The sequence below is a fragment of the Lepidochelys kempii genome, chromosome 5, assembly GCF_965140285.1.
Source record: "Lepidochelys kempii isolate rLepKem1 chromosome 5, rLepKem1.hap1, whole genome shotgun sequence".
NCBI classification, from domain to species: domain Eukaryota; kingdom Metazoa; phylum Chordata; order Testudines; family Cheloniidae; genus Lepidochelys; species Lepidochelys kempii.
In genome coordinates, this window is record NC_136384.1 from 47515995 (window position 1) to 47528135 (window position 12141).

Below are 12141 nucleotides of genomic sequence, written 5' to 3' on the forward strand. Positions count from 1 at the left end.
CTGCTGGGTGTCCATCAAATGGGCTATCACCCCCTCCTCCACCCTTTTATATATTACAAAGCCATTGCTGTAATTGCCACACAGATTGTTATTTGATCTCTAATGGGAGGAGTGGTCTGCATGAGAGCAAATGAGAGGGAAGATGCTCCACAAAACAATCGCTTTACTAAGATGTGGTTCACACAATGCAAATGTTTAGGAAACCCTGGTATTGAGAATTAGAGCTCCAGACTTGGGTGGCAGAGCATTTTTAGTCTTGATAACAAAACATCAAGGCACTTAAAAAAAATCTGTCTTTTAAGAAAATAAGGATTTTACCAATGAGAAATGCTCTCCCTTTAGGGTTATTTTTTACCATTCTACTACTTAAAAATGTCTCTCTTTCTTACAGCATAGATGGATGAATGACAATAAACTGACTCTTCCAGCTCCATATTCCATAAATCATACAAATAAAGAACAATGACAAAATCATTACCATTGCGTTTTCCTTGGGCCTCAGTCTGATGCTAGATGCACACAGAAAGTTTTGGATTGTAAAACAAAGAAACTCCTCCTGATTTCACAGGGACATTTGCTAAGGCATTGAGCTTCCACCTTCAATTTGTTATGTTAACTGCCCTCTACCACTGAACTACTTTCAATCTATCTGGATATCGTAGGATTTTCTGTCGTGTTCATATAGCTGTATGTGGTGATCTCTAAGATGGATAATGCCAGCTCCTCTTTTTGAGTCCCGCTCCTAGGAATTTCCATTACAGTAGACACGTCCTTCCTAAAAATACTATATGCGCTTTTGAGCACTGCCTCCTGAATTCATTCACTAATGAATGATTTACAAAATTTATACCATTTGGATAAGTGCTGGACATAATGGGTTAAATGCATTCAGTGGACTTACACCAAGGATGAAAGTGGTCCAAAATGTGAGGATTTTTTTTTTAAAAGGTATCCTGTTGTTTTACCTTACTCCAAAAAGGAGCTTAACTGCTTCTTACACTTATCCTGAAAGGGCACCTATCATGCCCATCTGTCATCCAACTTCAGTGAGGTTTCACCCAACCTCCATCATAACTGTGTTTTCATTATCAATTTTCGATCTTTCTATTTTAGACAGCAACATTTAAAGAAGAGAACTGTTACTTACTGGGAAAAAAATCACTTAAAACAATGTCTTAGTTTTCATCAAAAGAAGCTGCAATTGTTGACCTCAAAAGAAAATTCATCATACTGAATAAAGGAACAGGGATTTACATTTTTATGTTTGAGTTAATCAGTAGTTATTTGTTCTGTGGAATTATGAGAGTGAAGAACAAAAGAATTTAGCCAATATATGGCAGGAGAGATGGATTTCTGAAAATAAACAAACTAAGATGCATCTCTCTATTTGTAACATCAAAAAACATTATAAGCATCTGCTAATCTACCTGCAGGGCTGTAATTTGTCGCAGTAGATTTGGGCAACACACACTGTGACAGCTGGGATGCAAGCAACACTTATGCAGAGCAATCAGGAACCTGGCTTTAGAAAGTATTGGTGTCTGTTTGCAGATTGTTCACGAAAGGGGCTTGAAATGCAGAGGCATGTCAGGAATAAACAGATAAATAGGAAAAACACACAAGATTAAAATGCATAAGGCAGTAATATGCTCTTTGACTGAAATATCTAGTCGTCTTCTGCTTATAAACTGGATCAGAGCCAGACAGTTAAAGTACAGTAGAGATTGTGTCGGTCTGTGATGGCGTTTGCAACATTCATCCATCCTGTTACCTGTGGTCAGCTAAGATGCTACATGACAGAGTTTGAAAAATACAACTGCTATTATGCTGCTTCTTGGTTTGGATCAACCCATCTATTGTCCTGCTTTTCCTGCTCCACTGTCCAATTGCAACTGTTCCTTCCCTTTCTTATCAGCTCCTCTTTTCTCTGCCTGGTTTCTATAGCCTGGTGACAGACTCCCACTGCCACCCAGTTTCATAAAAGACTTCTCCCCTTCAGAGCCTTCAGGAAACTGGTAATATCTGAAAGAGAGCAGGCAATCATAACAGTTTCCCTTGAAGAATACCTGCTCAATGGCGCCTTAGAAAAATTGTAATTTAATGAAAATCAGTACAATGCAGTTCATTTTAACTGTTTTAAATTCAAGTGCCTCTGGACCATGTACAGTAGGATGCAGGTCCTTCGGGTACATGTGCAGCCGGAATGCCTATTAGAGGGAAATAGCCACTTTCAGATTGGAGGTTTAGGAATTTTAGTCAACAAGGGAAACCCATGACTATGGGGTTAGGTGACTGGGGCTCATATGACTGCTTCTGGGACTATACAATACAAACCTCTAGGCGCAAACTAGAGATATGGAGTTATGTCCTCACCCTTCCTCAGAGTTCCTTCTAGTACCTCAAAGGTCAGCACATAGACTCTGAAGAAGTGGTGACAGAAGGTGGTTTGTATGGATCCATGCAGGCACTCATCTCAGAGAACTTCCATTGCATGCAACCTGATTCTGGGCCTGGAAGTTTGGTAACTGTGATCCTCATAAAGGTGGTCTGAGCAAGATCGAAATAATGATTGTAACACTACTAAATTAAGTATCAGCTCTTCAGGCTAAATCTAGGGAGTAATGGTATGCAAAAGTGTGTTCAGAGCACCAGGCAGCAGCTTTGCAAATAGGCTCTATTGAAAAGCTTCTTAGAAAAGCTGTGGAAGCTGAGCATTGACTCCAATTAAATGTGCTCCAAGGTCTGCAGGATGGAAACTCTCTCTAGATCATAACATGTCTTGAAACACGCTGTTATCCTCGGTTTCAGAGTAACAGCCGTGTTAGTCTGTATTCGCAAAAAGAAAAGGAGTACTTGTGGCACCTTAGAGACTAACCAATTTATTAGAGCATAAGCTTTCGTGAGCTACAGCCTCTTAGCACATGTATAAAGCCTGACCCTTGGATACGTCCCCATAAACTACAAAGTCGAGGGGATGTATCTGTGGCTTTTCGTCTATTAAATTAGTAGGTCACTGTTCTTCTCACATTTAAGCTACCGTAGAACCTCAAAGATATGAACTGACCGGTCAACCACATATCTCAATTGGAGTCAGAAGTATGTAATCAGGCAGCAGCAGGGGAAAAAAAAAAAGGTAAATACAGTACAATACTCTGTTAAACATAAACTACTAAAAAAATAAAGGGAAAGTTTAAAAAAAGGTTTGACTAGGTAAGGAAACTGTTTCTGTGCTTGTTTCATTTAAATAAAGATGGTTAAAAGCAGCATTTTTCTTCTGCATAGTAAAGTTTCAAAGTTGTATTAAGTCAATGTTCAGTTGTGAACTTCTGAAAGAACAGCCATAATGTTTTGTTCAGAGGCAGTAACTCTGAGGTTCTACTGTATGTAGTATAACATCTTAGTTAATAACATGGTTTAGGGAGCAAACCTGGTAAACTTTTACTCTGGTTCAGATAAAAGACAAGGGTCAGAAAAGAATTTTGAGTATAAATGTTTTAGCTTATAAATCAAGACCCAGTAATTCAAGCTTCTTTCTTTTTGTCTGGAAAAGTATCAGTTTCACGACACCACAAATCATGTGTTATCTGAAGACTCTCTCGGTTGTAATTGCTCTCAGAATGCATGCATTCTTTCAGCTATCTTTTCACTGCCTCGAACTCAGTTTGCTGTTATATGTAGTGTGATGCTGAACGAATACAACACATTTTCCACTCTCTATGCTACATCACCTATCAGCTTAAAATTATTTCAAGGCAACTAGACTGAAATTTCCTACTGAAACAAATGTTTTATTCAGCTAAGTAAGTTATTTACAGACTTTTTATAACTTAGGTCGTCAGTGATCCCCGAGGTCAAGGATAATTTTTTTCACAGGTTTTATTTTTCAGGGGTCCTTTGGTGGCTGAGGAGTCTGATCCTTGAGCCACAGGCTCATTGGCAGACATTGCAGATGGTGCTGGAAGACACAGTTGGCCCGCGATTGCTGTGTGACATTTGTCTTTCCTTTCTTTTCTGGCATTTTTCTGTGACCAGAGCAAGGCAATCTTCCTCAAAAGTGGACTTCCCTCTCTGACAAGTCTTCACCAATTATCCCTATCCTGGGCTGCTGTCTCCCAGTGTGTGGTGTCAATGCCACATGTCTTGACATTTATCTTGAAGGTGTCTCTAAAGGATTTATTTTGGCCTCCCCATTTCCTTTCTCCTTTGGTGAGTTGGGCGTACAGCAGTTGTTTTGGTAAGTGTACATCGGGCATGCGCACACAGGGCCTGCTCCACTTCAGCTGATGCTGGATAATCAGGGCCTCAACTCTGAAGATGTTGGCCTCTGTGAGGACACTGACATTAGTGTGACGATCCTCCCACTTTATGTTGAGGATTTTCCGAAGAAAGTGCTGGTGCTAGGGTTTTTCAGGTGTTTTCTGTGGGGTCACCGAAGTCTCACAGCCGTAGAGGAGAGTTGGGATGACCACTGCTTTATAAACTATAAGTCTAGTGTATGTTCTGATGTTGTGAAAAGAACACATGCTTTCTGAAAAGAAGAATTCATCTTAAAATAATCAAGTAATCACTTAGGTAAAGCAAAATAAATTAAAGTCTGTTACTTATCAAAACTACCTGGAGTTTAGATAAAATTCTCCAGCACTAGTTAACAGTTCACAATGGCTGATCTGTCATAATAGGTAGCAATTTTAGTTCAAGGTAGTATTAACTCATGGTGAAATTAAAAATCTAGTTCCAGTATTGTGGAAGTCTTCCTCTAGGGACTTAAAAGACAGAGATAACAAGGTGCTTATTTGTCTTAGTCAAATGTAGGAAGAGCCTTCGGTGGCCAGCTGACGAATGCAGCTCTGTCTCTTCTCCAGATGTTTTCAGCTTGTAGGAAGTCAATGCTGAAGCCTCTATGATGCGTTGGAGTTCATTCAGCCCACACCAGCAAGGGGTTCAGTCAACACCTGCCCTGTAACTCTTGAATGCCCTAAATGCTATGCTACTGTGGCTCACAGCCACAAGAATGCAGGTCACCCCTGTCTTAATTTACAGTGGAGATAGGTAAATGATAGCTATCTTCCCTCCTGTCTGGAAGAAAACTTGTTGGGTCCCAGACTGTAAAGCATAATAGCAGTGAATGTCCATAATTCCTCATATAATGTTAACACATACGTTTCACAATGATATCACCACTGTGTCATTCCTTTTTGAAATATACTACACGACACCTTTTAGATACACATTATAACAAGTGTGTTAGGTGTAATGAGTGTGAGAAGCCTGACAAGAGTTACTGACACAGAGCAGTGAACTACCAATGAGCCTCTGTGTCACACCCTCCTAGGCTTTTTAGCCAGCGATAAGGTGCAGTCTCCTAGCGAGTTCTGATCTCTCTCAGTGGAGGAGCCAGGCTTATGGAAAATGATGTCATAAGAAGAGATGACTTTGCATGTTACCCAGAATTTCTTCATCTTTTCATGTCACCTCAAGCTCATTTCTCAGATGCTCATCTCTCTCAGGGAGATGCCCTTTCTCCAGCAGTATCTTTGTGATATTTATGTTTTCTGCTAGTTATTCCCAGTTTTGTTATGTGAGTAAACATGTTTCAGCTTTTTCTGGAGTCCAGCCTGCTTTGAAATGGCAAAGCTCGTTTTGCGGTAAAATTTCCAGAAGTGCCTATGACTTAGGTGCCTAAGGTCTGTTTTCAAAAGTCACTTAGACACTTAGCCTCAGTCTCTCTGACAGTCAATTGGACATAGATGTCTAAATCCATTCTGAAAATGGGACTTCCATGCTTTTGAAAATCTTACCCAAAGCCTAACCACCCTCTGCTCCATTGAGCTTTCTATTAAAAGCTTCTGGTTCATCTTCTGGTTTTCCAGTTTGTGGAGAAGCCATGATGTAATCAACCGTTCTTTTCTGCATGGTTTCTTGCTTGTTTAGGTGTATTTTGACTGCAGGAAATTCTGGCATCCGCCCTACAGCTTTAGTCTCATAAGACCTCTTATCAGAGGATGGCATTCCTGTCCAGATTTCTCCTCCTGCTTTTAGATTCGTTGTACTATTAAAGGCCAGTTTAAATGGTGTACACTTTAATGATGTAAAAGAAATGACAAATGTAATATTTCACATAATAACTTAAGAACTATATACAATTGTCTGAGATAATGTTCTGACCCTGTAGGAAATTATTTTGACACCTTTCTCCAATAATATCCCAGAGGGTTCAGATTGTAAAACATATCACTCAATCCTTTGATTAAAATTTTTCATTCTTTTCATTTGCTTTACACAGGAATGTATCTGCAATTAAGCCCCTTCCCCAGCTAACAAAGGGACTTCTTTGATTGCTCCCCATAGAAAGAGGGAGCCGACATCTTCCATCAGTGCTGGCCAAGGATCCCTGAAGAGGGTCCAGGGAAGGCATGGAGCTGAATGTGTAAATTACCTCTATTTCCAAAACCCATGTGACTAAAGTAACTACTCCATGTCACCCAAGAGGAGGACTGAGGAAAGATGTATGTATACAAGACTTGAGTCAAGGCTCATGGCAAGTTTGCTGCTTCACTCACCTGGTGTCAAAGCTGGAGTCAACTTTTGTTTTTTAAAGATTTTTTCCCCCTAGTCCCAAGAGAGGAGTAAAAGAACTTCTGGAAGTTCTTCCCATAAAGGTCAGTACAACTGAGAGGTGCCAAATGGTGTCCTTTTCTTGTATGATGGTTGAGACAGCCCCAAGAAAGCTGAAATTTCACCCTTTGCCCCCCATCCCACATTGTCCCCCCCCCCGCCACAACTGTAAAGGCCCCTTAGAAAGTAGATGTTTCACCTTGGTTTGCACATGCTGAAATAAACTAGAACTTTTAGAAAGCTTTTAGTAACTTTTAGTTGCTATCATTGCTACTGAAATAGCTGCCATATCTGAGGCACTGTAAGCAGCCTTGATAAAGTGTTTATTTGGCTTTCAGATTGGATGGTTGTGGTCTATTACAACTTCAAGCAGATGATCAATCAAAGATGCCAGCTTGTTCCACTTAGCATAGTCATATCTGGCAAGAGGACCCTGAGAATTAGCCACTCTCATTTGTAGATTTGCAGATAAATAACCTTCCTATTGTCAGGATACTAGGGGAAAGTAGTCAGGACTTGGGATTCCAGAACTGAAGCTAAGGGGTCAAAGCCAGTATTAGGGTCAAGAGTCAAGCTGACGGTCAAGCCGGAGTCAGAAATTAAGCCGAGGGTCAGAGCCAGAGTCAGGAATCATGCTGAGGGTCCATACCAGGTATCGAGGTCCATGTTGGAGTTCTAGTGGTCAGCTGGGAGTCAGACCAAAGCTCAAGACCAGAGGTTCATGAACAGAGAAGCAGGGCAGTCATGGCAGCTAGCGAGGGATGCACATTGTTGCCTGGACACTACCTGGTACATTCCATGGGTTTATATAGGGACAAGGAGCCAATCAGGGATCACTAAGACTACTCTTGGTCAGATCACTTGATGTGGAACTTCCCGTGATGTTGAACCTCTCTCTGTAAATTATGGGTCAGAGGTAGTAGCCAGGTTACAGCTGCTACTGGGCGGCAATGTGGGACTGTTAGTTGCCTCATAGCACTCCAGGCTTGGGTTCAAGTCCTATTGATCTCTACATCTAGCCAAAGAAGCCAACTTCTCACATCCTTATCATGAGGAATGGATTTGTGGTTTTGACTTGCACTGGCTCACAAGCCACAGCCACTATTGAAGACTTCAGAGCAGGGTTGCAGTAGAAGGAATGGTGGAACCAGAGCCTTTCTGAAAGTTGGTGAAGGGTCATCCAGAGGTCATTGACCAGTCCAGTCAACCCTTCATTGGTTGGTACAGCTACTCTACAAAGTGTCATGATTTTAATACATGAGACTTCTTTTGGACAGCTGTCAGTTCCAAGTCTAAGACTGTAGCTTTAAGGGTTATCAAGTGTTGAAAGAAGCAGGGAGCTAGTAATGGAGGAGATTACTGTATCCTCAGGAGAAGATGAAGAGTCTCTCTCTAAAAGCACTCTAACCCATAGGCTCTTCTTCAAAATCTTCCTCTTCTGAGGTTCCACAGATTTAGATTGGAAGGCAGATGAGACTTTCTTTTATGGTGCCTCAGAAGTGAATGGAGGAGATGTATATTTTGTGGCAGGATAGTCCTTGGTCTTGACAGAAAGCCTTTTGCTGGGTGTTGGTGTTCTAGGCTGACCGGTTCACATTGGCTACAGTGTCTATGGAGCATGGGTAGCAAAATCGTTAAGATCCCATTAAACCCTAGAGGAACCAAAGGGAAGTCAGTTTGTGTCCAAAAACCTCAGTCTCCACCATCATTCCAGAAGCAGAAGTCAGAACTGAGGGAGGAGGCTGAACGTCCTCACTGGACCACCCTAAGGCTGCAGACTCTATGCAGGGATGCAAGTGGCCTGAAGTGAAAATGGAAGTGGTATCATGGGGGAATTTCACCCTTTGTGAATCTAGTGCTTATTAGAGGTGCCAAATTGTTAGTGCTGGAGACTAAGTCCTTCTTTATACACAAAAGCAGAGGAAGAATACAGGCAGACTGCAGAAGCTTCCCCATACTACCCCAACACTGACCAAAGCAGGGTTTAAAATTGCAACAGAAAAAGTCCTACTACCAATCCCTTAAACCATCCCACCCCATCAAAAATTACTTAGACCAAAAGAAATTGAAACAAACAGAGCCCCAAATATACACTCAAGGTAACACCCACAATATGGGGCAAGTGTCACTAAAGGTCAGTTTTCACATTTAGCAATTGACTCCTAGTAATATTTTGTGCTTGTATAGCACCATATATATGAAGTTCTCAAAATGCTTTACAAACATTAATGAAGTCTTAACACACACCTTTGACATAGGTAATATTTTATTTTGAGATAGGAAAACTGAGGCACAGAAATTGTTAGTTGTCTGAGTTCACACAAGATGTCTGTGGCATAAACAGGAACTGAACCCACATCTTCCAGTTCTCAGTCCCATGTCATAGCCAAAAGACGATCCTTCCTCCCCTTGGATAGGTCTTTTAGGGCTAGTCACATATGTGCACTGTATAATTCTCCAGCCACTGAAATAAGACTATAATCCTACATTCCATAATGTGTATTTCCATGTACGATTAAACATATGGCAAGTTTCATAAACACAGAAAAATTTAAAAAAATGAAAGAAAGCAGAAGAGCTTACCCAAATCCAGAAAATAAGCGACAGAGGAGAAAGAGGCCATAGCCCTGGACAAATGATGACAGGAAGGCAAAGAATCCATTGACAGACATGCATATCAGGAGAGACTGCCTCCTTCCCACCTTGTCTGCCAAGCCTCCCCAGAAGAATGCCCCCAACATCATCCCAAGGTACACTATGCTACCTGCAACACACAGAAAACAAGATGTTACTTTGTGAACTGACACCAATTGACCAAAAATTAATCATAACATACTACAGTATTTTTCCAGCAAACTTTTTAACTTGTGAAATTACAGAACAGGAAGTAATTTTGTCCCCTATCTGCTTATGAGTGAGTTAGGTGTGTAAATCTGCACATTCATCTGTGGAAGAATAGACACCCTATTGTGGCTGACTCTTTTGTTCGAGACACATTGAGGCTTAATATATTATTAAACTAGGTGCCTCTAGCTATAGGCAGATAAGTGGAGAAAAAGTTCCAACTATCCCACAGCAGCACACTGCATGCACAATAACACCGCAAAAATTTAAATCTGCCCTACAGAAATGCATTGCTGGAAACCTATTAAAAACAGGCAGTTATGTGTGGGATCATTAGCCACCAGTAGTTATTAAAAACAAGTTGTCCTTACTCTAAGAGTTAAGAAACAAAGGAATGCTAGTTATCAGAGTGTAGCAGTACCAAAGAACCCCCACTTTGTTGTTTGTCTCTTTTTCTATAGTACAGTCTGTGCCAGGTGTGGCCAAACGGTGGTTCGTGAGCCGCATGCAGCTCTTTTACAGTTAAAGTGCAGCTCCCAGAGCCCCCCATGCATTCCCCCTCCATTCTCCGCCTACAAGACTGAGGAAGGGGAGACCTTGGGGCTTCTGCCCTGCGGAGGAGTGGTGGGATGAGGGGCTCCTGCCCTGCAGGGAGGGGAGTCTAAGGGCTTTAGCCCAGTGGGGGGGCATTGGGGCAGAAGCCCCACACCCTAGTACGCGCCGCCCCGTGGGGCAGGTTGTGCGTATCTTGCGGCTCTCCAACTTCTGAAGATTATTGTATGCAGCTTGGGGGTCAGTAAGTTTGGCCACTCCTGGTCTGTGCGTTCCTCAAATAGTATTGTCCTAAACAAAAGACAACACTTGAACAACACTGCTTTAAAAAAACTTTTTAAACATGGCCAAACACATTAAAATAACACAGTGAAAAAATTCTTTGTGGATATTATAATAAAGTGATGCTGTTTTAAATTTACAATGACGTGTATGATATCGATTAAAAAATTGGACCCTTCAAACTCACCAGTAAATTCACTTCAACTAAAGAAAAGGAGAACTGTCAGGATAAAAATCATATTTAAAAAAATCTTTACCTACAGGACAGTCATCATCTTAGAGTATAAAAATTGACAAGTTAATGTAAATAGCTTTCAGAAATCTAGGGTTTTTTTTTTGTTTTTACTCCTTGCACTTCTCTCTACTTGGACAATGAAAATAGCATAGTTCATTTCTAGTCAATTTCATTTTCAGGTTCTAATGCACTGGGACAATGCTGCAAGGGTATTTTATTTTAGTTTGTATGTTACATTTCACATCAACACTTATTAGTCTCAGGTTTTGTAAAATACATACATACCTATATACACATTTTTGGCCAAATGGGACCTTACAGTGTCCCATTATTTCACAAACATGGATCAGACAAATGACATGTCAGTCACACACATTTAGCAAAACTATCTCAACACTGACATTACCATTTCATGCAAGATACATGCATTATCCTGTTACACTGATTAAAAAGATCTTGAGTTTGACTGTTAGAAACTTAACAGTTTAGTGAAACACAACTCAAAAGTCAGAACAGTTTGTGCGAAATCACAGTACAATTATAAATCCTAGTTTGCAGTCTTAGAGAGTGCTATCCAACAAACTAAATCTGACTGGTAAAGGCAGTGACTGTCCTTGATCTCTGCCCAGGTCAAATCAGATTTTTATTTTGTTTTTGCTGCTTGTTTTAACCTGTCTTCTGTTCCTTCTCCCCACCTCCCACATTCTTATCAAAATTTCTGGTTGGACATCACCCACTAATGGCTGCTGCCCTATTATATGTCCTATACAGAATAGGTGCTTAAAAGGAGAATATCTGGGAGCAGGTTATTAGTTAGAAAGTCCTGCTCCCCCTCTTGGAATTGGATAATGAATAATAATATAGAGATAAGCATTATCCATTCACTGTTTGTAAACCCAATATCCTCTACAGCAGTGGTCTCCAAACTGGGGTGCGCGCACCCCAAGGGGTTGCGCAAGATGATCCCAGGGGATGCACGGCAGCAGGAGCACTGCCGGACAGCACTCCACCATTTTTTTTCTTCGGCAGCAGCTCTGCACGTCCACAGCTGGTGTTCCCCTCCAGCAGGTCTTCCATTCTTCTTCCGTCGGCAGTGCGTCTGCGGCTGGTCTTCCAGTCTTCACCGTAGGGGTGTGTGAGCCAAAAACTTTGGAGACCACTGCTCTACAGAATAGCCAATGTCGGATGATGTCTCTGAGGGTTGATTTTGCATTTAGAACTCTGAGTTAGCTGTAAGAACTGTAAAATCACCAGTAGGCTGAGAACTCCCTGAAGTATACATTTAAGAGGGTCACATTGTCTATTCCAGAAAATGCATGTGATATTTTGCACTTATGAAAGATGACCCTTCTATCCTGGTTCAGAAACAAGTACATAAATAATCACGGATCATGTGGAATATTCAAGACTTGTCACCATGGAATAAACAGGTCTCAGTACATTTTTTTTATATAAACATGGCCTCCATTTCCAGGATTTGTATTTATTCATTCTCAGTGACGCAAACAAAAACATTAACTTCTCAAGTCTGAGAGTCATACGTGTTTCATGTACACATCATGTCCAGATTAACGCACCATTTAAACAGAAACATTTGGCCTGTATCCTCCTGA

The 12141-nt window shown here is 41.1% G+C and overlaps 1 protein-coding gene across 5 annotated transcripts in view; it reads right to left on the minus strand.

Annotated features, from left to right (window-relative positions):
• Positions 1-12141, minus strand: part of SV2C (synaptic vesicle glycoprotein 2C) — a 214726-nt gene that overhangs the window by 112930 nt on the left and 89655 nt on the right. For all 5 annotated transcript variants that reach the window (XR_012158914.1, XM_073344195.2, XM_073344194.2 and 2 more), the window contains one exon: positions 9199-9379. Coding sequence is in view for 4 of the 5 variants with exons in the window: in XM_073344195.2 (XP_073200296.1) it covers positions 9199-9379 (181 nt within the window). In the remaining variant the exon portion in view is untranslated. The remainder of the gene's footprint in view (positions 1-9198; positions 9380-12141) is intronic.